The sequence below is a fragment of the Micromonas pusilla genome, assembly GCF_000151265.4.
Source record: "Micromonas pusilla CCMP1545 genomic scaffold MICPUCscaffold_5, whole genome shotgun sequence".
Taxonomy (NCBI): domain Eukaryota; kingdom Viridiplantae; phylum Chlorophyta; class Mamiellophyceae; order Mamiellales; family Mamiellaceae; genus Micromonas; species Micromonas pusilla.
Genome location: NW_003315886.1, coordinates 1,149,728 through 1,175,432, shown reverse-complemented (window position 1 = coordinate 1,175,432; position 25,705 = coordinate 1,149,728). Strand labels below are relative to the sequence as shown.

The window sequence follows — 25,705 nt, the reverse complement described above, 5'->3', positions numbered from 1 at the left end:
GCGCGTCGAAGCGCGACTACTGCGCGTCCTCTCGCTCGAGCGACGCGTGCGACGCGGTGTCCAGCGCGGTGGCGGCCGTCGGCGCGAGTGCGCGCGTCGGTCGGCGCCGGTCGTTGTCGCGGCGGCGGTCGTGGCTCGAATTCAAACTGTTTCGCGCTCGAGCCCACAACCTGACACCCTCGATTCGCTTTCAAATCTGCTCGCCAGTTTCGACGTAATCGGGACGAAACCTGCCTCCTATGAAATCCGCTTTCAAACGCGCGCGACCGTCGCGCTCGTCGTCGCCCCGGAAAGACGGCGGAACGCGAACGCGTCGTCGCGTCGTCACAAACACTTTTCGCCACGCGGAACGCCGCCGCGCGCGCGCGACCCCCGCAGCCTCTCCCCGCAGCAGCACCCGTCGCGCTCCCTCATCTCGCCGGTCGAGGCGTCCCGCACACGAGACCGCTCGCGATGCTCCTCCGCGAGTTGGCGCGCCGCGCCGGGGCGCGGCTGGGGCCCGCCGCGATCGGCGCCGGTGCCGTCGCGATCGGCGGTCCGATCGGCGTCGCCGCGTGCAAGGACAAGGACAAGGAGAAGACGGTCACGCCGTCGTTCGACCCGGAGGCGCTCGAGCGCGGCGCGAAGGCGCTGCGGGAGATCAACGCGTCCCCGCACGCGAAGAACGTGCGCTCTCACCCCGTGCGCGCGACCGATCGATCGACCGACCGCCCGACCGATCTCGGGATCGGCCGCCGCCGCGAATCGTCGGCGATCGGTCGTTCCGATCGATCCGTTCGATCGTTCCGTCGTTCGATCGTTCCTCCCCTCCGCGCTCCCTCCTTCCATCGACGCGCGCTCGCTCGAACCCTACCCCTAACCCTAAACCCCTACCCCCCGAACCCACCCCCAACCGACCCCGCAGGTGATCGAGCTCGCGCGCACGCAAGAGACGACGAAGGCGGCGGAGGCAAACGCCAAGGCGGCGGAGATGCAAGCGGCGGCGGCGCAACACGCGACCAACACCGAGAAGGTGCGATGGGAGGAGCAGCGCAAGACGGATCAAGCGCGCGCGCAGCAGCAGGGGCAGATCAAAGAGTACGAGGACGAGCTCGCGCGGAAGAGGTACCAGCACGAGCACGAGAGCACGCGGAAGCGAAACGCGGAGATGGTGAAGATGCAAGAGGAGGCGTCGCATCGTCAGGTGCGTTCTATACACTGGTTCCCATACGACCCCGATGGCGTGGTGAACGCCGATCCTTAAGGACGTTTGCCGTCGTTTCTCTCCGCCCACCCCTCGCTTTCAATCCCGACACACCTCGACGCCTTTCAACTCCAACTGACGCCTTTGAACTCCACCCCGACGTTCGCTCGTATGGAATGGCCCTCAGGAAAACGTGAGACGCGCGACGGAGGAACAGATTCAGCAGTCGCGAAGAGAGACGGACCGTCAGAAGGCGGAGCACGAGCGCGAGCTCATCCGCGCGAAGAGCATCGCGGAAGCGGAGGGGAGAATCGCGGAGAACCGCGCGAACGAGGACGTCATCCGGAGGCAGATGCTCGCGAAGATCGAGGCGGAGACGAACAAGGCGATGACGTTGCTCAAGGAGACGCTGCGGGCGGCGGGCGACGGCGTGAACGCGCTGCTCGCGGATCAGACCAAGGGCGCGGCGCTCGTCGGCGGGCTCACCGCGCTCGCGGCGGGGGTGTACGGCGCGAGGGAAGGGTCGAGGATGGGCTTTCGGATGCTCGAGCGGTATTTGGGTCAGCCGAGCCTCGTGCGAGAGACGAGTCGAAACGTCTGGGGGTTCCGTCCGTCCGCGGTTTCGGCGACGCCGGCGGCGGCGCCGAAACCGGCTCTGGGTCCCGACGGCAAGCCGACCGCCGCGTCCGCGGTCTCCTCCGCGTTGTCTTCTTCTTCCAACGGCAACGGCGGCATCCTCGGCGAGGTCGTCCTCGAGCGCGGGCTCGAGGCGCGCGTGAGACACCTCGCGGTGTCGACGGCGAACACGCGAAAAAACAACGCGCCGTTCCGCAACGTCATGCTCTACGGCCCTCCCGGCACCGGGAAGACCATGGCCGCGAAGCGCCTCGCGCGGTACTCCGGCCTCGACTACGCGCTCATGACGGGCGGAGACGTCGCGCCTCTCGGCGCGGACGCGGTGACGCGCATCCACGAGCTCTTCGACTGGGCCGGGACGTCCAGACGCGGCTTGCTCTTGTTCATCGACGAAGCGGACGCGTTCCTCGCCAAACGCGGCGGCGGCGTCGCCGCGGCCGAGCACTCCACCGGCGTCCGCGCGGCGCTCAACGCGCTGCTGTATCGCACCGGCGAGCTCTCGCGCGACGTCGTGCTCGTGATCGCGACGAACCGACCGGAAGATCTCGACGCCGCCGTGCTGGATCGCATGGACGAAGCTCTAGAGTTTGGCCTGCCCGATCTCGACGCGCGGACGCGGCTGTGCCGGCTGTACTTCGACAAGCTCATCGCGCGCGGCGAGGACGCGGGGGACGACAAGCCCGCGCAGGGGTTCCTCGGCGCGCTGGGGATCGGGAAGGGCGGGAAGCGCGGCGGCGGGAAGATCGGGACGCCGATTCGGGTGGCGCCCGACGTCGACGACGCGTCGATCGTCACGGCGGCGAAAAAGGCGGAGGGATTCAGCGGGAGAGAGATCGCGAAGATGATGGCGTCCGTGCAGGGCGCGGTGTACGGCAGCGGCGACGCGGTGCTGACCGCGGAGACGTTCGAGGCGGTCGTCGCGTACAAGGTGAAGGAGCACGCGGGGCGCAAGGCTGGGTTCGCCGCGGGGGGCCCCGGGGCGAAGAAGCGATGATGATTTTTGAGAGAGAGGCGTTTAATAATTCGATCGAGTGTGCACTTCTTTGAACTTCACCCTGTGAGTCGAAACCTTGATCGACGGATTCCTTGATCGACCGCGACTCGGGTGAACGGCAGCGCGACACGTGAGCGTAATTTTTGCCACGGTGTAACGGCCAAAGATCTGACTACGACAGTAGTCGACGTCACGCGCGCCCACCCTCGCGCGCGTCCGCACGCGCGTCGCTTCCGCACCCCCCCGCGCCTCCGCGACGCCGCCGCGATGGCCGCCGTCGCGCCCGCTCGCGCGAGCGTCGCGCTCAAGGCGCCCAACGCGCTCGCGCGCCGAGATCGCGCCGCGGCGACGCGATCGTCCGACATCAAATCGTCCAAATCGTCGTCGTCGTCCTCGCGAACCGTCGTCGTCGCGCGCGCGGCGGGCGACCGCCGCTCGGCCAAGTCGATCGCGATCGAGCCGGAGGCCCCGTCGCGCCGCGACGTGCTCCTCGGCGGCGGCGTCCTCGCGACGATCCCGCTCCTCCTCTACGGATCGACCGATCACTCGCTGAACGCGGTGGAGGAGATCCCCGTCGCCGCCGCGCTCAGAGCGCAGACGGTGTACGCGGGATACTGCATCCCGATCATCGAGAAGTACGTCACCGCGTCCGTGGACGATCTCATCGCGCTCGCGATCCGCGACGCGGGGACGTTCGACGCGGCGACCGGGAAGGGCGGGCTGAACGGATCGATTCGTTTCGAGCTCGACCGTCCCGGGAACGAAAAGTTCGCGCCGGCGGTGAAGCAGCTCGAGAAGGCCAAGGCGGCGATTGACGCCGAGGTCGGCGAGCCCATCGGGTGGGCGGACCTCATCGCGCTCGCGCCCGCGGGGAAGGCGCGGTACGCGTTCCTCCGCGACTTTTGCGGCGCGACGCCGCGGTTCGACCCGCGTTGGCAGTACAAGGCGGGCGACATCAACATCGTCGGCTGCGACATGGACGCGATGCTCCGCGCGCCGTTCGGGTCGTCCGCGGAGCAGATCGAGGCGACGTCGTGGTTCCGGCAGAACTACGCGAGCACCGGGCCGCTGACCGGGTCGCGCGTGCACCTCGGCAGGGAGGACGCGATCGCCGCGGACGCCGCCGGGATGGTCCCCGCGGAGGGCGCCTCCGCGGAGGAGTACAAGGACTGGTTCCGACGCATGCGGCTGTCGCTGCCGTGCCTCGTGAACCTCGCGCCGTACGTGGACGCGAGCTGCGAGGCGACGCTGCGCGCGGACCCGGCGTGCGCGCGCTTGTTCGACGAGATCGATCGGAAGAAGTACCAGCCCGGGAACCTCGAGAAGCCGCTGATAAAAAATTACCGAGAGATGACGCTGCGCGGTCCCGCGGAACGCGCGGACATTCGCAAGTACGTGGTCGTGGAACCGAACGGGGAGATACTCCCGGCGGTGCCCAAGGTGAACGGGAAGACGATGAAGAACGTGAAGGAGCTGATGACCGAGTACACGGACCCGTTCCCGGTGTGGATGATGTGACGATCGAGCGAAGCGTTCGCGAACGCGAATACGAAAACGATTCTTTGACGACGTAATTACACGCATCACCCGCTCATCACGACGACGGCCCCCGCTTCGCCGCCCTCGCGGCGGCTCTCTTCGCGCTCATCTCCCGCCTCGCCGCCGCCGCCGCCTTCGCCTTCTCCCGCGGGCTCAACTCCGTCGGCGGCGCCGTGCTCTCCGGCCGCAACTCGCAATCCTCCGTCGCGCCGACGCCCGCGATGGTCGGCCCGCGCGAGTCCGCCGCGGGCGCGTCGGCGCCGCACGAGCTCCGCACTCTCCCGCTCGCGTCCGTGAGCCCTTCGCTCCACACCAGATCCGTCCACTGCGAGATCCCGAGCTTCCCGGTCTTCCCCACGTCCACGGCCTCGAATTCTTCCTTGAGCGTCGCACGGCAGAGCTCCTCGCTGCCGTCCCACGCGCACACCTCGTCGGCGACGTCGTCGAACGTCACCGTCTCGTCCAGAGCGTCGAAGACGTCGGCGCCCGGCTTCGATTTGTTCTTCTCGAGGAGCCGCTGAAACGACGCCTTCGCGATGGCGTCCCAGTCGTACGCGTCCGCCTCCGCGTCGTCGCCCTCGCCCTCGCCCTCAGCCTTCGCGCGCGACGACGCGGTCGCCGCGAGCTCGAACGCCTCCGTGGACGCCTCGTCGTCGAAGTGGCTCGAAAACGACCCGCCCGGAACCGCCAGCATCGCGGCGAGCGCGGCGTTGTCCACGAAATCGCCCTTCCCGCCGAAATCGCCGCGCCTCCCCTTCCCCGCGACCGGGCGGATGAGCGACATCCACTCCTGCGGCGCGAGCTCCGCGCCGTGATCCCGCAGCGCGACCCGAAGCGCCTCCGCGCTGACGCCCGCGTAGGACCCGTCTCGCGTCGTCGGCGCGTCGCACTCGACGTCCAGGTGTTCCGCGCACGCCGCCGCCGCCGCGCGATCCACCGCCTCGACGAGCCGCGCGGTCTGGTCCTCGCCCCCTGGCGCGGACGTGTTCACGAAATCGCCGCCGACGGCCTCGTACGCCGCGCGTATGGACGCGCGTCGGACCGCGCCCAACGTTCCGTACGCTTGCAAACGCTCGACGACGACGCTCGCGAGCGCGTCGGCGTGCTTCGCGACGCCCTTCTCTCTGACCCAGTAGTGCTCCGCCGCCGCCGCGCACGACATGCGCTTCTCCGGGTTGAGCTCCAACAGACTGCTGAGCAGGCTCTTCGCGCCGGGGGACAGCGGCAAGTCCTGGATCGCGTGCTCCGGTCGCCCGCGTCGGATGTTCCGAAGCAGGCCCTCTTTCGTCGGCTCGCGGCCCTCGCGAATCGCGTCCCAGTCTGAAAACGGCGGCTCTCCCGCGAGGAGCATGTAGACGACGACCCCCGCGGCCCAGCTGTCGACTTTAAAATCGTACGGCCGCCTGCGCGCCATCTCCGGGGATAAGTACGCGTACGACCCGCACACCTCCGTCAAGGTCGCGTCCTTGCTCTTGATGCGCGCGGCGAGGCCAAAGTCGCTGAGCTTGAGCCGCCGCGAGCCGTCCGCCTCTCGCAAGAAGAGGAAATTCGCGGGTTTCACGTCCCTGTGCACGACGCCGTGCTCGTGGCACGCGGCGAGCGCCCTGAGCATCGAGCGTATCATCGGCGCGGCGGTCGCCTCGGAGAACGGCTGCCAGCACTCCGCGTTCGCGCCGCGCTCGGCGCCGCACTCCGGGTCCAATTGTCCGGAGGAAGAAGAAGAAGAAGAAGAAGAAGCGGAGAAACTGCCGGAGTCGTCGTCGTCGTCGTCGTCGTCCACCGTGATGAACTGGTTCGGCGCGTTCGCCTCGTCCTCGGTCGTGTGCGCCCTCGACGCGCCGACGAGAAGGTCGCCGCCGTCGCACAGGTCGACGAGCAGGTGCACGCCCGCTTCGTCCTCGAACGCGTCGTGGAGGGTCACGATGTCGAGCGACGCGCCGAGGGCGAAGTGCAGGTTCACCTCGTCGCGCACTTTCCGCTCCCAGATCGTCATCGCGTCGCCGGACGGCGTCTGCCCCGCGAGCGAGACGGGCCCCGCCTTGGGGATCGTCTTGAGCGCGAACTTCGCGCCGTCGGATTTCCGCGTCGCGACGCGCACGACGCCCATGGCGCCGCGTCCGAGCGGTTCGCCGAGCGCGAGCGCGTCCTCCGCGTCTCGTCGGAGGTTCAGCGAGAAGGGCTCGTCGTTCGACGCGCGCGAGGAGGAAGCGCTCTCGGCGTCCGGATCGGCGACTGCTGCGCGACGGGGGTCGACGCGCGCGCGACGCTCGCCCCGCGGGGAGCGCGGGGAAGGACGACGCGCGGCGGCGGGAGGGCGCACCACGAGGGAGCGCGGCGGCGCGAGCGGGCGCGGCGTCGACGCCATGACGACCGCGTGCGGGGGAGATCCACGTGCACGTGTTGTGATGAACGCGATCGCGCGCGATCTGTTGTTCGTTTTTCAGGCGCGTTCTTACAAAAGTTTTTCACCCATCGCCCGGTTTCAACGTTTGATAATTTGATCGCTTTCTCTTTCAACTGACCGGTGAACTTTATTTGTAGGGATGGCCCTCAGTCGTTCGCGGGCTTCGATCATCACTCTCGCCCGCGCGTCGCCAGTCGCCGCCGCCGCGATGCCCGACGCGATCGAAGGCGCGGCCGCGCCGATGGACGACGACGACGACGACGAACCCCCGACGTTCGTCCCTCTGGACGACGAGGCGGACCCCGCGGAGGCGTGGGAAGACCCATCGGTCGGAGGCGTCCTCACGAGCATCCTAAACGCGTGCGAGTTGGGCGACGCCGACGCGCTCGCGTCGCTCCTCCCGTCCGCGTCCCTGAGCGAAATCGAGACCAAGGGCCCGGACGGCGACACCGCGCTTCACCTGGCGTGCCTGTACGGCCACGCCGCGTGCGCGCGGCTGCTGCTCTCGCGCGGCGCGTCGCCGTCCGCAAGAGACGGCGACGACGGCACGCCGCTGCACGACGCGTCCGCGGGCGGGTTCGACGACGTCGTGGCGCTGCTGATCGACGCCGCGGCGAGGGCGGGGAGCGGCGGCGTCGACGGCGTCGTGCGCGCGGTCGACGGCGACGGCGAGACGGCGCTGCACTGCGCCGCGAGGGGGGGGCATCTCGACGTCGCGAGGGCGCTGCTCGCCGCGGGCGCGCGCAAGGACGCGGCGTCCGCGTTGGGGGATCTCGCGTGGCAGTGCGCGGAGGAAGGTTCGGACGTGCAAGCATTGTGCAAGTAGCCGTGGGTGGACGCGAGGAGGACGCCTATCCTATTTGACGTAAACCAACCTACTATCGTCCTCTCCCTCTCCGCGACCCTAAACGCTTCCTTCCATCGCGCCGTCGGTAAATCAGTCGCTGTCGAACCCGGCGTCGCCGAGCGCGCTGAGTATCCGCCGCTTCCCCGCGCTCACCGCGGGCGCGCGTCGCCGCCGCGCCGCCGCCGCCGCCGCCGCGTCCTTCTCCGCGCTCCCGACGCGTTCGCGCATGCGCTCCACGAACGCGTCGAGCTCCCTCGGCGGCACGGCACCGACGCCGCCGCCGCCACCGCCCTCGACGTCGTCGTCGGACGCGTCGACGAACGTGAACGGCGCGGGTTGGACGCGCGGGGTGAACATCGCCGCCTTGGCGGCTCGGCGCGCGGCGGCGACGACGTGCGGCGTCTTTTCATCCGACGACGACGCGGCGGAAACCGCCGAGACGTCGACGGCGGCGGCGGCGGCGGCGCTGGTCTTCTTCTTGACGCCGACGCCCGTCTTGGACGAGGACGACTTGGACGAGGACGGTTTCGTCGCCGTCTTCGTCGTCGTCGTCGTCGCGCGCGCGGTGCTCGGCGTCCTCGGCGGCTTCGACGGCGCCTTCGCGGCGGACGCCGACGCCGGCCGTCGTTCCACTCTCGCCGCGAGCTCGGCGAAACGCGTTCGGAGCTCGGACGTCTCCGCGGACTGCTCGTCGACGCGCGCGAGCAGCCGCGCGATGATCGTCGCGTTATCCTTGCCATCGGCGTTCTCCTTGTCGTTCTCCGCGATCCCCGGCATCGACAGAGCGGGGGAGCGCCCTCCGGAGAGAGGCTTCCCGTCTGCGACGTCCTTGACGCGCGCGTATTCCTTCAGCCCTGTGGGATGAAGCGATCAAAAAGTCGAACGTCTTACCGGTCAAACGTTGAAAGGGAAGCGCGGGTGAAGAGTGACGATGGGAAAAGTCCTTAAGGATCGGCGTGCACCACGCGAACGCGGTCGTACGGGAAGCAGTCTCATCGGTCTCGCGCACCGTGGTTATAAAACGTCACCAGCTTGTTCACGCGTCGCTTCATCTTCTCTCGGTCCGCCTCCATCGCGTCCAACCGCGCGCACGTCTCCGCGCTCAGGCTCACCCTCCCCGCGGCGTCGCCGCGCGTCGAGCTCGACTCGGCCAGCTCGGCGACGGCGGCGGCGGCGGCGCTCGCGACTCGCTCGGCGTCGTCCACGCGAGCGCTCAACGCCGCCGTCTCCGCCTCCTTCGCGCCGCCGCCGCGGCGTTCGCGTTCGCTCGCGACGGCTTTTGCCGACTCCACCTGCTTCGTCATCTTCGCCAGCGCGTCGTCGAGCATCACCTTGAACGACGCCTTCAGCTGCTTCACCGCCGCCGCGGTGTCCTCGCGCGTCTGCGAGAGCGCGTTTCGCACGTCGCGGCGGATCGTGTCGTTGTCGTCGACGCACGCGAGCATCTGCGCGTTCAGCGTGTCCACCGCGAGCTTCGCAGCCTCGAGCTCCGCGCGGACGTCGAAGTCGCCCACGGTCCCGCGGCCGACGGCGTCCTCCACGCGCGCGATGCGCGCGGAGACGTCCACGACGCGCACCTCTTGGTCCCGAAACTTGGACTCGTGCTCGGTGACGAGATCTAAGACGCGGTCGAGTCGCGTCACCGCGGGCGAGACGGACGGGAGCGTGCCGAGGCGCGGGGAGTGCGCGGGGCCGTGCGAGAAGTGTCGCGTGGGCGTGTGCTGCGACGGCGTCGCCATCGCGCGCGCTCGCGGGGGTGGGGTGGGGGTGGCGCGGCGCGGGGAGATGTGATGGCGCGCGCGTTTGCTGGCAGGGGGACGAACAAACAGAAACACGCGAACGGAAAATATAAACGGCACCTGCCTGGCCGCGTCGGCGGCGGCGGCGCGGGGAGCGAAGACGACGGGACGCCGCCGCGCCGCGCGACGATCGCCTCGCGATGATGCCGTCTCAAAACACGCGGGAAATACGTCCCCGCGTCGTCTACTTCGTTTTACACCGTCCGCTACGTGTAGTGCTCGGCGACGCGCGCCGCCCGCGCTGCCGCCTCCGCCAAATCGCCGCCAAACGCACGCCCTCGGAGACCTCCCTCCGCGACCGCCGTCGTCGCCGTCGTCGCCGCTACTCTGTCCGCTCGCCAGCGAACACGCGCGCGTGGTCGTGATGCCCGTGGTGGTGGTGCCCGTGACGATGCCCGCGCCGACGCGCGTCCCCTTGCGTGTGACTGCGACCGTCGTACACCTCCTCGCGATCGCGGCGGTGTTCGAGGTCGCGGTCGTCGTCGTCGTCGTCGTCGTCGCGCGCGCGATGACGCGCGCCCCCCCCCCCCGCGCCGCCGCCGCCGCCGCCGTCGTACTCGCCGCCGTCGCCGCCGCCGCCGCCGCCGTCGCGCGCTTCCCACGCCGCCTCCCCCGCCACGCCCGGCCGCTCGTACGCGCGGCGCATCCGCCCGCGGTGATGCCTCGCGTTCGCCCATCGTCCCCCGCGCGTCAGCGGGTCTTGCCCTTCGTGATGCACGCTGACCGTGGTCGAGACCCACATCAGGAGCGCGATGAGCGCGGTGGAGAAGATCGCCATGAGCGCCATCGCCTTCTCGGGCGACCGCGGCGCGCGGACCGCGACCGCCATGTCGACGCGTGCGTGCGTGCGGCGCGCGCCGGACGTCTGCGCGCGCTCCGAAACCCTCGCGCGCGCAGAAAGGCGGAAGGGACGAAACCTCGCGCGCTCCGAGACCGAAAAACGTCTACGAGTACTCGGAAGGACCCGCGAGACGCCGAGGACCCGCGGGACGCCGCGGCCTCGGAGGCGACGCAGTCCCGAGCGCGTCCTCGGAGGACGCGCGACGCGCGCGTCGGAACGCGCGAGAGGCCACGGCGAGTGCGCGGGAGAGCGCGATAGGGAAGCTCGGAGAGCGCGACTGAGGGTTCGTCGGACGCGGCGAAGATAACGCGCGTGAAAGGCTCTCTCGCCGGTCGTCCGCCGCACACCCTCACGCGCCGCGCAGCCCGCTCGTCATCGACCTCGGTCTTCATCTTCATCCTCCACCTCGACGGCAACATGGCCCGCCTCTCCTCCATCGCGCTCGTCGCGCTCGTCTTCGCGTTCGCCTTCGCCGGCGCCGCGAACGCGCAGGGCGTCCCCCGTCCGACGACGGAAGCCGCCTCCGGGCGCGGGTTCAGGGACAGCTACTACAAGGAGCCCATCAAGGAGCCCTACTACAAGGAGCCCATCCACCACGCGTGCGTCGGCGTCGAGATCGCCAAGGACGGCGAGACGTACTCCCCGTGCGGCAAGTTCGACAAGTGCTGCGACGGGTTCTTCTGCCGCGTCGACGCGCCGCTGTTCGCGAAGCTTCCGTACAAGGAGATAACCGGACCGGTCGACTCGCTCGCCCAGGCGACGTCGAACTTGAACCAGTGCTGCATCCCTGAGGATGCGCTGGACGTCACCGAGCTCGTCTGCCCGGCCGAGTTTTTCGATTCTACGGCCGGCACGTGCAGCCTCAACGCCGCTAACAATGCTGGGTACACCTGGGCCGGCACCGGCGGTTCCGCTCTGAACGAGCTCGCGTGCCTTTGCTGCGACGGCGTCATCCGCAGAGACGGTTACCGCAACAACGCGAAGATCACCTGCAACGTACCCGGGACAGGCAATGCTGGCGGCACGTGCCCCCAGCCCGCTCCTTAAGGAGCTCGCGCGCCCGCTTCGACGACAACGCGCGCTGGCCGGTCGGTAGGATGAGAGAGGCCTACGCACGTGTACATACGTCCGGCGAGCCGCGGGATTTTTTCCCGCCGCGTCCGCGCGTTTCGTCTTCGCGCCCCGTCTTGTTTTCGTTTCGCTCGATGAACCTCCGCCGTTTGTAATAACAACACGAGCCGAGCTTCGCTACGTCACGTCGTCGCTCACCGCGCCCTCGTGCGCTTCACCGGCGGCGTCTTCTCCACCTTTTCCGCCTTCTCCGCGCCCTTCGCCCCCGCCGCCGCCCCCCGCGTCCGCTTCGCCGCTCGCGGCTTCGTCGCCTTCCCCGGCTTCTCCGCCTCTTGCGCGTACGGATCGACGTCGTCGTCGCCGCCGCCGCCGCCCTGCCCGTAATCGTCCAGCTTCCCCTCCGCCTCCGTCACGAGCTCGTCCACGTGCCCTCTCGCGCTGAACCCCTCTCGCGCGGCGGCGCCCTTCGTCTCGCCCACGACGACGACGTCGTCGCCGTCGTCCCTCCGCGCAATCTTTCTCTCCCACGCCGGTCGATGCACGTGCGTCGACGCGCCGCCGCCGCCGCCGCCGCCGCCGCCGCCGCTCGCGCCCGTCGTCCCGGACGCGAGCCCGACGTCGCCGCCGTACGCGAGCGCGTCGTCGCCGTCGTCGATCTCGATCTCGTCCTCGGAGCCGCTGAGGGCCGTTCCGTACAAAAAAAGTTCACCGGTCAGTTGAAAGGGACCCACGCGATCAAATGTTGAAACCGGGCGATGGGTGAAAAACGTTTGTGAGAACGCACCTGAGGTCGTCCGCGTCGTACTTGCCCGTGATTTTCGCGACGAACGCCTTGACGTCCGCGACGGTGCAGTCGCCGCGGCCAGACGCCGACGGCGGCTTGACGATCAAATCCCGCTCGCGCGCGCTGTTCACGAGCGCGCACCAGTTCTCGTCCCCGGACGCTTTCAGGGCTTTACCGCTTCCCAACACGATGAGCGACGCGCGCGCGCGCGTCAGACCGACGTTCATCCTTCGCTCGTCGGACACGAACCCGAGCCTGCGCGTCTTTGGGTCGAGGGTCCATACGAGCGGACGTCGGGGTGGAGTTCATAGGCGTCAGTGGAAGTTGAAAGGCGTCGAGGGCGGGGATTGAAAGGAAGGGGTGGGCGGAGAGAGACGCCGGCAACAGTCCTTAAGGAACGGCGTTCACCACGCCGACGGGGTCGTATGGGGACCAGTGTAAGGAGAACGCACCTTTTTTTTCTTCGCGCCGCGGTCCTCCCTCGGCGCGCGGCACACGGAGAACACGCACACCTCCTTCTCCCTGCCTTGAAACCCGTCGATCGAGTTCACGTCCACGCGGCTCGAGCGCTCCTCGCCGATCGCGTCGTTCAAGATCTTCCGAATGTTTCGAACTTGCGCCTTGTACGGCGATATGATGCCGATCTTTTCCCCCGTGGCGAGCTGCGGGTAGTTTCGCATCAGAGCCGTCGCGATGGCCACCGCGGCGTGCGCTTCCTCGTCGTTGCTCCACGACGTCCCGCCGCCGAGGTACTCCTTCCCCGCGATGTCCACGAACACGAACGGCCGGAACAGCGAGACGTTGTGCCACGGCCTGGACGTCTTCGCCGCCTGCCGCGGCCCGTCCTCGAGCTCGTTTTGGTAAAACCGCGCGCTCGGAAACTCGCGAATCGCCGGGTGCATCCGATACTGCGTCTTGAGGACGTGTATCGGGTACCCGCACCGCTCGAACCGCTTGAACAAGCTCTGATTGTACGCGTACTCCGTCGCCCGCGAGGACAGCACCGTCGCCGGCAGCTGCCGCGGGTCGCCGACGAGAAACACCTGCTTCGCGCCGTAACACAACGGCACCAACGTCGACGGCTCCACCGCCTGCGCGGCTTCGTCGATGACGACGACGTCAAACTGCCGCGTCATCCGCGCGAACATCCCGCTGCCGCTGAACGACAGCGTCGAGCACACGACCGCGGCCTCGTCTAGGATCGCGATCTGCGCGCGGTCGCGCTCGAGCGCGCGCTCGAAGTTCTTCTCGGCGGCGCCGCCGTCCTTGTTGGCGTCTTTCCCCGTGCCCTGCCGCTCGTTCACGAGCGCCTCCATCGTGACTGAGGGTAATTGTCCATACGAGCGAACGTCGGGGTGGAGTTCAAAGGCGTCAGAAGCGGAGTTGAAAGGCGTCGATGTGTGTTGGGATTGAAAGCGAGGGGTGATGGGCGGAGAGAAACGCCGGGAAGTAAAGTCCTCAAGGAACGGCGTTCCACCGCGCCAACGCGGTCGTACGGGGACCAACGTAAATACGAACGCGCCTGACTCGACGCTGTGGTGCCAGCTCACGCCGACGCGCACGAGCGTGGGCGAGTACGGGTCGCCGTCCGGGCCAAACAGCCCGCTCTGCATGATGCGCAGCACGATCTCGTCCAGGGCGGAGTTCGAGGGCGCGCAGACGAGAACCTTGGTGCGTTTGCTCGCGACGTCGCCGACGATCTCGGGAACCTCCGTCGGCGTCTTCGGCGGCGGCGGCGCGCCGCGCGGCAGCGGCGGCGCGTCGCGGGGATTCGCGACGCCGCTCAGCCACGGCATCGCGCGGCGTATCATCGCGCTCGTCTCCGCGGGCGTCCGCGGCTTTTTCTTGTTGCGAACGTCCAGGTACCGCTGCAGTTCGAGCTCGTGGCCGCTCTTGGCGCCGGGAACCGCGTGCAAGATGACGGAGAGCAACGAGAGGATGATGCGCGTCTTGCCCGTGCCGGGTGGGCCTTGGATCAGCGTGATCGGCTGCTTCTCCAGCGCCGCTTTCAGCGCGGTGACTTGGCTCACTGCGCGCGTCCATCGATCGGATCGCGGCGATGGATGGGGGGGGGAGAGGTGTCGGTCAGATGGAACTCGCGGATCGAGAGCGCGCGCGAGTGGAAAAAAAACGCGTCCGTCCCGCGTCGTCGCCGTCGCCGCCGTCGTGTGCTCAGAGAAACCACATGTCTTTTGCGTAATCAAAGAACGTGTTCATAATCTACTATCAAAGATTTTGTCATCAACGCACACGCGGCGGCGGCGACCGCGAAACGCAAACCTCGAGCGTGGCGAGGCCGAGTCGAAACGCGACGCGCGAACGACGAACGACGAACGACGAAACCAGAAGACAAAACGAATCCAAAAAAAACGCACCGTTGTACGCCGCGTTCATCGCGTTCAAAAGCGGCGGCGGGAGCTCCCACACGCTGTGCGGCGCCCTCGCCTGCACTTTCCCGCTCATGACCGTGTCCGCGAACGGCAACGACGGAAACGCGTGCAGCGCGAGCCACTCGCGCGCGATCGTGGACATGTTCGCGAGGTGCGACAGATACCACCGGTTAGAGTCACCCGCACAAAAAAACAATCAGACACGCACACGCCCGAGTAGTTTGACAGGTCTCTAACCGGCGACAGCGACAGTGACAGTGCCCGCGGGCGGTGCGGAGGGAGATGGAGATGATGCCGGGGGTGCTCGGGATGAAGATGAGATCGCCCTGACCCGCACAAAAAAACAACGCAAGACGAAGCGATGAAATAGACAGAGTAAATCGCGACGATGTCGCGAGATAGCGTCGTCAATCTGACGGAACCGGCGGAAACGAACGTGTAGACCATGATATGTAACGAAAACGAACGAAGATACGGGGAAGCGAGGGGATCCCTACCACGCGCCCTTCCCGCGCGCCAACGCGTTTCGCACGCTTCGAAACCGCGCGTAATCCGCGTCGTCGAGCGTCTCCCCCGCGCGCGCGCTCAGCCTCGATGTATTCGGGGAGTCCGGGAGGAAGAACCGCACGCGGACGCGTTCCTTTCGCTCCTTGGCGTCGACGAACCCGAGCGCGTACGCGCGCCTCCACTCGCGGTCGTCGTCGGGCGCGAAGGCGTCGGCGGCGCGCTTATTCGACGCGCCCGCCGCGCCCGTCAGGAACGCCGCGTCGGGGTGGTCGTCCGCGAGGACCGCGGCGCGCTTTGCGCTCGTCTCGCTCTTCTTATTTTTCTTCTTCTTCGCGTCGTCGCCGTCGCCGCCTTCTTCCTCGTCCTCTTCCTCGTCCTCGTCGTCGTCGTCGAACTCCTCGTCTTCGAACGGGTCAAACTTGCTCAGGAGAAACACGTCGTTGTCGCGAAATTCTCGCGCCGCCTCCTCCCGCAGCGCGAACCGCACGACGTGGAACCCGTTCACGCGCTCGCTCTTCTCCACCGCGCCGATCACCGCCGCCCTCTGATCCTCGTCGTCGTCCGTCCGCCCCAGCTGCGCCGCGCACTCCTCCAGCACGAGCGGCTCGAACACGTTTACGTACTCGTCGACGGAGGTGAAGGTCTGCGGCACCTCACGGAGCGTTCGGTTCCCCGCGGGCTTCACCGCGTCCTCCTCCTCGGACGTGCCTATGCGGTAGTAGTCCCACGGCAGGATCTCCTGTTGGAGCCGCGAGAGGTGCGACGTCTGCTGCTCGGACGTGAGCGCCATCGCGCGCGGGACGGCGCGGCGCCGCGGGCGATCGGATGGATGTGGATCTGCGGCCACGATCCCGGCGGCCGGCGACGACGACGCGGTCGCGACGCGAGCGGCGCGACGCACGCGGCGACGCGCTCCAAACTCGCGCGACGCCGGCGCCGGGGTCGCGTTCGCCGCGCGCGTCGACCCGACCGCGCGCTCGTCGCTGTGGGGAGGACCGCGGCGATGGCTCGCTCGTCGTCTCGTGGGAAAAGCGACTTCGGGGTTTCCAGTCGGGGGCTGGGTTTCGGCGCGGCGACAGGAAGAAAACGTCGAGTTCGGGGAGGCGCCGCCGCCCGACGAACCTACTACAACACGTCAATTAAACCAACGACAACTCGATCAATACGGCCCTCCTCGCCTCGGAGGCTCCGGGCGCCGGTAGTTATCCTCCGAGTACCGCCGGTGCGTCGGCATCGGCGGCGGCGCCGGCGGCGCGGCCTCGAAGCTTCGCCCGGCGGCGAAGTCGTCTCGGTTTCGGTTTTGGTCGCGGTGGCCTTCTCCCGCCCCCCATCCACCACCGCCGCCGCCGCCGTTGTTTCCTACGCACCCGCCCCACCCGCCGCCTGGCGGCCCGGGCGCGCCTCTGCCGCCGCCTCCGTGCGCGCCCGACGTCCACCCCCCCCCGCCGCCGCCGCCGCCGCGCCAGCCGCCGCCGCCGGCCACGCCCATGCCTCCGTACGGACTCCTCCCGCCCCCTCCACCCGCGCCGTTACCGATGACATCCCGCAGATCACCCCCGTCGCCACCACCCCCGCCGCCGCTCGCCGACGGGCACTCGCGCGCGATGTGCCCTCGCTTGCCGCATCGGAAACACGCCAGCTCGCCCAAAAACCGCGCCGCGTCCCTCCCGCCGCCGCCGCCGCGTCTTCGGGGTGGAGTTGAAAGGCGTCAGGGGTGGAGTTGAAAGGCGTCGAGGTGTGTCGGGATTGAAAGCGAGGTGTGATGGGCGGAGAGAAACACGCGCCGGGAAAAGTCCTTAAGTCCTCAAGGAACGGCGTTCACCACGCCGACGCGGTCGTATGGGGACCGGTGTGAGATAGAACGCACCTCTGCGCGCAATCCGCGTCGACGTGCCCCATCCCGCCGCACCTGCAGCAGCTCTTCCGCTTCCCCCCGCCGCCCCCCGCGCTCGCGAGCGCGCCCGCGGCTTCGTCCTGCGACGCGCAGCACAGGTGCCCAAACTCGCCGCACACGTAGCACGCGACGCGCGCGACGTCCGACGCGGCGAACGACCGCGCGCAATCCGTCGCCGCGTGTCCGCGACCGCCGCAGCGCAGGCAGCACAGCGCCTGCGTCTCGCGCCCCACGCCTCTCGGCTCCGGGCAGTCCCTGCTCTGGTGGCCGCTCTTGAGACAGTTGAAGCACAGGCCGCGGCGGCAGTCGCGCGCGAGGTGGTCGAGGTAGCCGCACAGGTGGCACGGGCGCTTCTTCTCGGGAAGCGAGCACTCGCGCTCGAGATGGCCGCCGCCTCCGCATCGGAAGCATCGCGTCGCGTTGAGCTCGAAGTCGTCGTCGAAGTACCGCGGGTTGCGCAGGAGGCGGCGGACTTCGTAATTCTCGCCCTCGTGCAGCGCGTCCGAGGCCTGCGTCGGGATGGGCGGGACGGGACGGCGCGGGGCGGGAGAAGGATTCGGTTAGGGTACGCGCGACGACTGGCAGACGTCGTGCCCGCTCTCGACGACGGGACGCCTCGGGACGCCTCGGAACGCACCCGCTCGGGGGTGCCCTCGCGCTCCTCCGCTTTCATCGACGCGCTCTTCGTCGTCGTCGTCGGCGTCGGCTTCGCGCTCGCTTTCGCGTTCTCTTCCTCCGCGACCGCGGCGGCGGCGTTCGGCGCGTTCGCCTCCTTCGATGAGGTCGCCGCGCTCTTCCGGCGCTTCAGCGCCTTCTCGACGATGAGCGCCTGGTGCGGGTCCGCGTCCTCCTCGTCGTCCGTGCCGCCGTCGGACGACGGCTCCGGGGACGGCGACGGCGACGCGCGCGCGCGTCGCTTCTTCCCGCGCGGCTTCCCGCCCATCGCGGCGGTCGCGCGCGCGAGGAGTGCGACGCGACGCGACGCTCGAAACTTTTCGAGACGGGAGGCGTTCGCGCTGATGAGTACTCGCGCGTTGAATGAAAATCGCTGGTTCCTTCACCGCGGCGGCGACGTATGTATTAAATCTGCGAGCATGCATACTATGTACGACGCGAGGGCGTCCGCGCGACCCCGGCGTCTTCGACCCCCCCCCTCCCCGACCCCCCAAAGTTTCGACCTCATCCCGGGTCGGCGCCCGCTCGGATCCGATCGATCGAATTCTTCGATCGAATCGAATCCGTCGTCGATCGAATCGATTCGCCGTCCTCCGAGATCCGATATCGCTCCGCGCGCATCACTTCTTCGACTTGAACTCGTGAATCTCCTTCCCTTTCGCGACGTACTTGGCCAAGAACTCGCTCAGGCGGTCGACGTTCTCTTTCAGCTCCTCCAGGCTCCCCTCGCCGCTCGCGCACTTCTTCAGATCCGTCGCGACGCAGTGCTCTCTGAGCTCCTCGCACTTCGCGAGGACGCCGTCCGCGCCGAACGTGCTGCTGCTCCCCTTGAGCTTATGCAACACCGCGCGCGCTTTATCGTAGTCCACGGCGCTCTCGTCGACGTCGAAGAGCGTCCCGAGCTCTTTCAGCATCTCTCGAGCGTCGGTGACGTACATCTCGACGATCTCAGGGTCGTTCCATACGAAGCGAAGTCGGGGTGGAGTTGAAAGGCGTCAGATGAAGTTGAAAGGCGTCGATGGCGGGGATTGAAAGCGAGGTGTGGGCGGAGAGAAACGCCGGCAAAAGTCCTTAAGGATCGGCGTTCACCACGCCGACGCGGTCGTATGGGGACCAGTGTATAGAACGCGCCTCGTGCACGAAGTCGGGCTCCTCGTCCGTCTGCAGGTCGAGCAGCTTTTGGAACTGCGCCTGGTTCAGGAGCTTGTTCTTCTCGTCGTACGCCTCCTGCTCGAGCGCGGCTCTCTGTGTGCGCACGGGGGTTGGAGCGAGGTTGGGGACGAGGGTCGTCATCAGCGAGGGATTCGATTCGTTCGATTCGTCTTTTCCCGAGCGAGGGTTTGTTGGAGAGCGAAAATACATGCATGACAGCGTGCGCGCGACGGCGTCCCTCGGGGAGGGAGGGAACGCGCGCGGGGTCCGCCGCCGTCGCCGTCTCGACCGCGCGCGACGGACGAGACGGACGGACGGACGAACGACGCGCGGCGCGGGGAGGGACCGCGTCGCACCTCCTTCTCGAGATCCTCCAGCGTCTTGGCCCCCATGGTGTCCGCGCGGTCCCGTTTCTTCCCTACTCGAGGAGCGGCGATTCTTCCGATTGTCGGGCTCGCGGACGCGCCGCGGCGTGCCGAAGCCGCGCGCTTCGCCTTCTCGGTCGTCGCGCGTCCGTCCGCGCGCGCGAGATCGAGCGCTCTTGGCACGCGAACAAACGGGGGGTCCCAGTCGCGGTGACCTTCGCTCGAGGGCGGCGCGTTGTGTCCACGACGAGCCGCGCCGGCGCTGGAACGAACGATCCACGTGCGACTGGATATTCGCGAGATCGACGGCATCGATCGATCGAAGCGACGGCCCGTTCGCGTTCTGGTGTCCGTTCGAGCGGCCGCGTCCGCGCGCGGGGGGACGCGCGCGTTCCGCGCACAACGAGACGCGCGGGATCCACCGCACGCCGCGTCACCGCACGCGAGGTCACCGCGCGGGGGAACCCACGCCGCGCGAGCGACGCGCACGGCGAGGAACGCGGCGACGGCGAACGGCGCGCGCGAGGGAAATCGTCGAAATCGAACCCGCCCGGGGGCGCATTGGCGTCGCATTCGGACGCGATGTTGAAGAAGCAACAACAGGCCGTCGGCGGGTTCGTGCACGCCGCGCCGAAGAAGAAGAAGGTGCTGAAGGAGCTCACGCCGGAGGAGGACGCGGAGCTCAGGGTGCGTCTCTCCGCGCCGGAGGAAGCGCGCGCCGCGATCGCTCGCTCGCGCCTCGCCTCGCCCCAACCCGCGCTCGCGTCGTCTTCAAAACGACTCGATTCAATTCAATTCATCACAACCGCTCGTCCCCGCCTCATCGATCGTCGCCCGCCTGACCCCGCCCGCAGGAAGCGTTCAACCTGTTCGACGCGGACGGCAGCGGGACGATCGACATGCGCGAGCTCAAGGTGGCGATGCGCGCGCTCGGGTTCGCGGTTAGCTCCGAGGACGTCAAGGCGATCATGACGGAGTACGACGCGGACGGCAGCGGCGAGATCGAGTACCCGGAGTTTCGAAACGTGATGCGCGACAAGATGGCGAGCCGGAACCCGGAGGACGAGCTCGCGAAAGCGTTTAAGGTGTTCGACGACGACAGCAGCGGGAAGATCACGCTGAAGAACTTGAGGCGGATAGCGAAGGAGCTCGGCGAGGACGTGGACGACGACGAGTTGCGCGCGATGATCGACGAGTTCGACGCGCGCGGCGCCGGGTACATCGACGAGAGAACGTTCCTGGACATCATGCACAAGGGCGCGGACGCGGAGTGACGTCGACGGACGTACAGTACGTCGCCCTCGTCGTCCGCCTCGGGGGGTCTTCGTGTTGTAGCAGCAGCGCGCGTCGCGTGCGCATCGTGAGTAAACTATTTCGTATCCTACGCGTTACTAGACAGACTACTTCGCCGTCGCCCCCCCGCGTTTGACGCCGCCGCCGCCGCTCCACGCGCGCTCCAACAAGTCGATCGCGGGCGCCACCTTCTGCTCCTTCGTACGCCGGTCGTACGTCCCCTTCTGCATCGCCATGGAGTGGCCCATGTATATAGCCAGCGCCTCGAGCTCGCGTTCGCTCGCGTCCTGGGCGAAGCGATCGTGGGTGAACGCGTCGGTCAGTCGAACGTCTCACCGGTCAAACAAACGTTGAAAGGGAAGCTCGGGTGAAGAGTGACGACGCGACGGACGGGGAAAGTCCTTAAGAAACGGCGTTCACATCGCGAACGGGGTCGTATGGGAAGCAGTCTCACCGTGCCGCGCAGATGCGTGATGATCATGTCGCGAATCAAGTGCGGATTCGTTCGCTTCCCCGTGTGTCGAAACGTCGCCGTGGTCACGATCCTGTGCAACCCCGCGTCCGTGAGCGGTTCGCCGCCGAACCTGGACGTGAAGAGATAGTCGTGCTTCGGGTTCAACGCCGCGCGGTGCGTCTCGATGAACGCCTCGAGCGCGGGGTAAAACTTGGGGTGAATCACCATCGGCGGCCGCACGCCGTAGACGTGCCCGGTTTTGTAATCGTCCGGCCCCTGGCGAATCACCCACCGGTAATCAATCAACCCGCCATGAGGATCGCCCCCCGCCGCCGCGCCCCCGTCCGCGTTTGCGACCGTCTCGCCGTCCTCGCCGAGGACCTCAACGACCCTCTCCGCGTCCTCCTTGAAGAGCGTCCGCCCGATCTGCAGCTCGCGAAACGTCCGCTGTCGATCCGGTGGAGTTGAAAGGCGTCAGTTGGAGTTGAAAAGCGTCGAGGTGTGTCGGGATTGAAAGCGAGGTGTGGGCGGAGAGAAACGCCGGGAAAAGTCCTTAAGGCTCGGCGTTCACCACGCCGACGCGGTCGTATGGGAACCAGTGCGAGAAGAACGCACCCCTCGATCCGGCACGCACGACAGCATGCCGAGGATCAAGTATCGCTGGTACGCCCACGCGACCGCGCGCGCGGGGCGCTTCGCGCCGCTCGCCAGCCTCGGCGCGCACTCCTCCCGCAGACGATCGACGACGGCGACGAACTGGTCCCATGCGAGCCACTTCTTTCGAGCGTCCGACGTCGGCGTCGCGCGGTCCGCGCGCTTCATCGTCTCTGAGGGTCGTCGTTCCATACGAGCGAACATCGGGGTGGAGTTCATAGGCGTCAGTTGGAGTTGAAAGGCGGGCGTCGAGGTGTGTGCGTCGGGATTGAAAGCGAGGGGTGATGGGCGGAGAGAATCGACATCGACCGCCGGGAGAGAAAGTCCTCGATCGCGCGGGAACCGAACCGGGTCTGGCGCGCGGGACGGACAGGACGCGCCTTTAGAGATCTTCCGCAGCTGCCCGACGAGCGGGACGTCGGCGTATGGCTTTGCGAAGCCGTCGTTCTCCGCATCGTCGCCGCCGTGGCAAAACTTCGCCGCCGCGACGAGCGCGCGCAGCGTGAACAGCTCGTAGTTCGCGCTGCACTTGCGCTCGTTCGCGAGCCACTGCAGGTGATCGAACGCGAGCGCCGCTGAGGGTCGTTCCATACAAGCGAATGTCGGGGTGGAGTTGAAAGGCGTCAGTCGGAGTTGAAAGGCAACGCGGGCGGGGATTGAAAGCGAGGTGTGGGCGGAGAGAGATGACGGCGAAAGTCCTTAAGAAACGGCGTTCACCACGCGAACGCGGTCGTATGGGGACCAGTGTATAGAACGCACCTGACTTGCGCTCCTTCGTCGGAAAGATGAGCTTCATCGACGTGAGCTCCTCGATCGGGTACCGCCCTCTCCCGCCGTGGTGATGCATCCACCCGAACACGCCGAGGACGTGGTCGACGTACTTGCGCGCGGTGACTTCTCGGATCGGCGCGTCGACGGAGCCTAACCGCCGCGCGGTTAGAAACTTGACGAAATCCTCGAGCTCGCGCGAGAGCTCGTCCGACATCAGATCGCGTCTGAGGCGATACGGCGTCTGCTTCGCGCCTCCCTGCAGCCGCGACGTCACGCGCACCGCCTCCGCGTTGCCGTGCGCGGTGACTATCTGCCCGGACCGAGCTTCATCGATGGGACCGCCGCGGCGGACATCGCGCGCGCTCTTCGTCGCCGCGGCCGCGGTCGCGGTCGCGTCGGCGTTCGCGTCGGCGTTCGCGTTGGCGTTCGCGTCGGCGTTCGCGTCGGCGTTCGTCGTCGCGTTCGCCTTCGCCTCTGCTGCCTCTTCGGCTTTCGCCTCGGATTCCGGCCTCCTCGCCTCGGCGGCGGCCGTTGCGTTGGCTTTCCCGCGCGCGGGCGGGGGTCCCGACGCGCTCGTGGAGGCGCGGCGGGAGAGAAGCTGCCGATCTCCGCCGTCCGACGCGCCGAGGCGACGCGCGAGGCCCGCGGACGCCGCGAACGACGACGCGTCCGACGGCGGTCGCGTCCACGCGATCGCGCGGTTCGCGCCGCGCCTCGCGGCGACGGTCAGGAGTCGGCGCATGACGGCGCGCGCGCGCGATGGAGTGCGCTCGGAGCCTCGCGCAGCCTTTCGGAGTCTCCAACGACTCGCATTCTTTCGAGCGCGGGGGGAGTCTGGGGAGGGTCGGAGATGCGGTCAACAGAAAGTTTTCATATGCCACCTTGAAAGCGCGAAAAAAATTGAAAGAACGACTTTCATCGGCGCAGCTCCCAGAAACAAACATGCGAAGTTGGGCCTTGTTACTGTAACCTGTGCTGGGAACAACCACTTTCGCAAGATGTCCGTCGAGCACGACGCGCGAGCCGCCCTCGAGACACTCACGCAACGCGCGCCGGCACGCTCGAAGGTCCGTCGCGTCTCCCCGCCACCACGCCGATCGCTCGCGTCGCTCGCGTCGCGCCGCGGGCGCCGCGCGACGCTCGATCGCGACGCGATCAGCGCGCCGCGCACGCCGCCGATCGGTTCATCGTCGCTCGTTTCAAAAGCGCGCGCGCTCGATCGCGGCTCTCTTCCCCCGCGATCGATCGAACCGACTCCATCTCCATCCTCCTCGCTGACGCCGCGCCGCGCCTCTCTCCTCGCCCGCGTCAGTAGGTAGAACTCGCACGTCATGTCGATGATGGGCAACAGCGCGGGGACGAACGTCCTCGGCGAGGGCGCGAGCGAGGAGAAGGGCGAGCACGCGCGCCTCGCCTCCTTCGTCGGCGCGATGGCGATCAGCGACCTCGTCAAGTCCACGCTCGGGCCGAAGGGGATGGACAAGATCCTGGTCTCCATGGTGCGATCTTCGACGGACGTCGTGATGTCTCTCTTCGCGCGCGTCGTTTCCTCGTCGTTCCCGGACGCGATCGAACGCCGCGGCGTTCCTCGGTCGCGCGGCGCCGCGTCGCGTCCGATCGCCGGTCGTCGTCGCGATGTTGACCGAACAGAAACGTCCTTCTTCTCGCTCGAAGTCTCGCGTCTTCTTTGACCGACGACTGACGCCCGCCCCGCGCCCCAAAACAAACCACCCACCCCGTGACACCCTACAGGGCCAAGGCAACCACGTGACGGTCACGAACGACGGCGCGACGATCCTCAAGTCCATCTACGTCGACAACGCCGCCGCGCGCGTCCTCGTCGACATCAGCAAGGCGCAGGATGACGAAGTCGGCGACGGCACGACGTCCGTCGTCGTCTTCGCGGGGGAGCTCCTCCGACAGGCGGAGCAGCTCGTGAACCAGAAGGTGCACCCGATGACGATCATCCAGGGGTTCAGGGAGGCGTGCACGGTCGCGAAGGCGGCGCTGGAGGCGGAGGCGATCGACAACGCGGGGAACGACGAAGCGTTTCGCGCGGATCTGCTCAACATCGCGCGCACGACGCTGTCGTCGAAGATTCTGACGCACGACAAGGATCACTTCGCGAAGCTCGCGGTGGAGGCGGTGATGCGACTGAAGGGCAGCGGGAACTTGGAGATGATTCAGCTGATCCAAAAAGCGGGCGGGTCGCTGAAGGACTCGTTCCTGGACGAGGGGTTCATCCTCGACAAGAAGTTCAACGTCGGGCACCCGAAGCGGATCGAAAACGCGAAGATTCTCCTCGCCAACACGCCGATGGACACGGACAAGATTAAGATCTACGGCGCGCGCGTGCGCGTCGACAGCATGTCGAAAGTCGGCGAGATCGAGGCTGCGGAGAAGCAAAAGATGGCGAACAAGTGCGAGAAGATCGCCTCGCACGGCGCCAACCTGTTCATCAACCGTCAGCTCATCTACAACTACCCCGAGCAAGTCTTGATGAGCAGAGGCGTGACGTCCATCGAGCACGCCGACTTTGACGGGATCGAGCGGCTCGCGCTCGTGACCGGCGGCGATATCTGCTCCACGTTCGACGACCCGGGCGGCTCGAAGCTCGGGACGTGCGATCTCGTCCAGGAGATCATGATCGGCGAGGACAAGCTCATCAAGTTCTCCGGCGTCGCGAAGGGCGAGGCGTGCACCATCGTGCTTCGCGGCGCGTCGTCGCACGTGTTGGGCGAGGCGGAGCGATCGCTGCACGACGCGCTCTGCGTGCTTCAGTCCACGGTGAAGGACTCGCGCATCTTGCCCGGCGGCGGGTGCCCGGAGATGGTCATGGCCAGGGCGGTGGACGAGCTCGCGGCGAAGACGCCCGGGAAGCGGTCGCTCGCGATGGAGGGCTTCGCGAAGGCGCTTCGGATGATCCCGACCATCATCTGCGAAAACGCCGGCTTGGACTCGAGCGAGATCGTGTCTCAACTCCGCGCGTGCCACGCGGACGCGGCGGTTCGGTCGAACATGGGCGTGGACATCATCACCGGCGAGACCGGCGACATGGTGAAGAACGGCATCACCGAGTGTTTCCGCGTGAAGCAGCAGATTCTGTTGTCCGGCACGGAGGCGGCGGAGATGATCATTCGCGTCGACGACATCATCAAGTGCGCGCCGCGTCAACGCGAGGAGTGAGTGATCTGATCGATCGCCGGCCGCGAGGGGGACGACGACGACGACGACGACGGCGAGAGGGAGAGAGAGAGAGAGAGAGAGAAGAGAGCGCGACGGGAGGGAGGAGGGATTCATACATTTTACCGGATAGGCGCCGCCGCGCGTAGCTTTGCGAGGTCGACGAGAGAAGTTACGAGCACTCTGCTAAAAAGTTCAGAGCTGAAAAGTTCGTTACGACGAGCTCGGGATCTCACAGCGCGGGTCCGGCCGGGGAGGGAGCCGCCGCC

General features: G+C 67.6%; 14 protein-coding genes across 14 annotated transcripts; 5 read left to right on the top strand and 9 right to left on the bottom strand.

The window, feature by feature from the left end:
* Positions 1 to 453: 453 nt before the first annotated feature.
* MICPUCDRAFT_16944 (uncharacterized protein) lies at positions 454 to 2,813 on the top strand (the record flags this gene model as incomplete). The annotated part of the gene is made up of 4 exons (XM_003058922.1): positions 454 to 666; positions 905 to 1,183; positions 1,371 to 1,802; positions 1,857 to 2,813. 4 exons carry the CDS (start codon positions 454 to 456, stop codon positions 2,811 to 2,813), a joined length of 1,881 nt encoding a protein of 626 aa, XP_003058968.1.
* A 542-nt stretch (positions 2,814 to 3,355) lies between these two features.
* On the bottom strand, positions 3,356 to 3,790 carry MICPUCDRAFT_39912 (uncharacterized protein; the record flags this gene model as incomplete). Its single annotated transcript, XM_003058556.1, has 1 exon — positions 3,356 to 3,790. The coding sequence occupies one exon, from the start codon at positions 3,788 to 3,790 to the stop codon at positions 3,356 to 3,358; it is 435 nt and encodes a 144-aa protein (XP_003058602.1).
* Positions 3,791 to 5,673: 1,883 nt separating this feature from the next.
* MICPUCDRAFT_4777 (uncharacterized protein) lies at positions 5,674 to 6,000 on the bottom strand (the record flags this gene model as incomplete). The annotated part of the gene is made up of 1 exon (XM_003058555.1): positions 5,674 to 6,000. A coding segment is annotated over one exon (327 nt), but the record flags the coding sequence as incomplete, so codon positions are not given.
* Positions 6,001 to 6,895: 895 nt separating this feature from the next.
* MICPUCDRAFT_58300 (uncharacterized protein) lies at positions 6,896 to 7,582 on the top strand (the record flags this gene model as incomplete). The annotated part of the gene is made up of 1 exon (XM_003058921.1): positions 6,896 to 7,582. One exon carries the CDS (start codon positions 6,896 to 6,898, stop codon positions 7,580 to 7,582), a length of 687 nt encoding a protein of 228 aa, XP_003058967.1.
* A 111-nt stretch (positions 7,583 to 7,693) lies between these two features.
* MICPUCDRAFT_39910 (uncharacterized protein) lies at positions 7,694 to 9,342 on the bottom strand (the record flags this gene model as incomplete). The annotated part of the gene is made up of 2 exons (XM_003058554.1): positions 7,694 to 8,457; positions 8,613 to 9,342. The coding sequence occupies 2 exons, from the start codon at positions 9,340 to 9,342 to the stop codon at positions 7,694 to 7,696; spliced, it is 1,494 nt and encodes a 497-aa protein (XP_003058600.1).
* A 382-nt stretch (positions 9,343 to 9,724) lies between these two features.
* MICPUCDRAFT_58298 (uncharacterized protein) lies at positions 9,725 to 10,231 on the bottom strand (the record flags this gene model as incomplete). The annotated part of the gene is made up of 1 exon (XM_003058553.1): positions 9,725 to 10,231. One exon carries the CDS (start codon positions 10,229 to 10,231, stop codon positions 9,725 to 9,727), a length of 507 nt encoding a protein of 168 aa, XP_003058599.1.
* A 429-nt stretch (positions 10,232 to 10,660) lies between these two features.
* Positions 10,661 to 11,290, top strand: MICPUCDRAFT_39909 (uncharacterized protein; the record flags this gene model as incomplete). The annotated part of the gene is made up of 1 exon (XM_003058920.1): positions 10,661 to 11,290. The coding sequence occupies one exon, from the start codon at positions 10,661 to 10,663 to the stop codon at positions 11,288 to 11,290; it is 630 nt and encodes a 209-aa protein (XP_003058966.1).
* Positions 11,291 to 11,508: 218 nt separating this feature from the next.
* Positions 11,509 to 14,630, bottom strand: MICPUCDRAFT_58296 (uncharacterized protein; the record flags this gene model as incomplete). Its single annotated transcript, XM_003058552.1, has 4 exons — positions 11,509 to 11,992; positions 12,099 to 12,361; positions 12,551 to 14,127; positions 14,474 to 14,630. 4 exons carry the CDS (start codon positions 14,628 to 14,630, stop codon positions 11,509 to 11,511), a joined length of 2,481 nt encoding a protein of 826 aa, XP_003058598.1.
* Positions 14,631 to 14,981: 351 nt separating this feature from the next.
* MICPUCDRAFT_58295 (uncharacterized protein) lies at positions 14,982 to 15,958 on the bottom strand (the record flags this gene model as incomplete). The annotated part of the gene is made up of 1 exon (XM_003058551.1): positions 14,982 to 15,958. The coding sequence occupies exon 1, from the start codon at positions 15,783 to 15,785 to the stop codon at positions 14,982 to 14,984; it is 804 nt and encodes a 267-aa protein (XP_003058597.1). The 5' UTR covers positions 15,786 to 15,958.
* Positions 15,959 to 16,154: 196 nt separating this feature from the next.
* MICPUCDRAFT_16923 (uncharacterized protein) lies at positions 16,155 to 17,233 on the bottom strand (the record flags this gene model as incomplete). Its single annotated transcript, XM_003058550.1, has 2 exons — positions 16,155 to 16,659; positions 16,863 to 17,233. Coding segments are annotated over 2 exons (876 nt in total), but the record flags the coding sequence as incomplete, so codon positions are not given.
* A 710-nt stretch (positions 17,234 to 17,943) lies between these two features.
* On the bottom strand, positions 17,944 to 19,393 carry MICPUCDRAFT_58293 (uncharacterized protein; the record flags this gene model as incomplete). The annotated part of the gene is made up of 3 exons (XM_003058549.1): positions 17,944 to 18,511; positions 18,654 to 18,809; positions 19,073 to 19,393. 3 exons carry the CDS (start codon positions 19,391 to 19,393, stop codon positions 18,185 to 18,187), a joined length of 804 nt encoding a protein of 267 aa, XP_003058595.1. The 3' UTR covers positions 17,944 to 18,184.
* Positions 19,394 to 19,609: 216 nt separating this feature from the next.
* On the top strand, positions 19,610 to 20,471 carry MICPUCDRAFT_27001 (uncharacterized protein). The gene is made up of 2 exons (XM_003058919.1): positions 19,610 to 19,768; positions 19,936 to 20,471. The coding sequence occupies exons 1-2, from the start codon at positions 19,664 to 19,666 to the stop codon at positions 20,353 to 20,355; spliced, it is 525 nt and encodes a 174-aa protein (XP_003058965.1). The 5' UTR covers positions 19,610 to 19,663; the 3' UTR covers positions 20,356 to 20,471.
* Positions 20,472 to 20,481: 10 nt separating this feature from the next.
* On the bottom strand, positions 20,482 to 22,995 carry MICPUCDRAFT_58291 (uncharacterized protein; the record flags this gene model as incomplete). Its single annotated transcript, XM_003058548.1, has 4 exons — positions 20,482 to 20,661; positions 20,829 to 21,275; positions 21,444 to 22,180; positions 22,242 to 22,995. The coding sequence occupies 4 exons, from the start codon at positions 22,993 to 22,995 to the stop codon at positions 20,482 to 20,484; spliced, it is 2,118 nt and encodes a 705-aa protein (XP_003058594.1).
* A 306-nt stretch (positions 22,996 to 23,301) lies between these two features.
* MICPUCDRAFT_45559 (uncharacterized protein) lies at positions 23,302 to 25,624 on the top strand. The gene is made up of 3 exons (XM_003058918.1): positions 23,302 to 23,320; positions 23,569 to 23,752; positions 24,006 to 25,624. Exons 2-3 carry the CDS (start codon positions 23,585 to 23,587, stop codon positions 25,437 to 25,439), a joined length of 1,602 nt encoding a protein of 533 aa, XP_003058964.1. The 5' UTR covers positions 23,302 to 23,320; positions 23,569 to 23,584; the 3' UTR covers positions 25,440 to 25,624.
* The last annotated feature ends 81 nt before the right edge of the window (positions 25,625 to 25,705 follow it).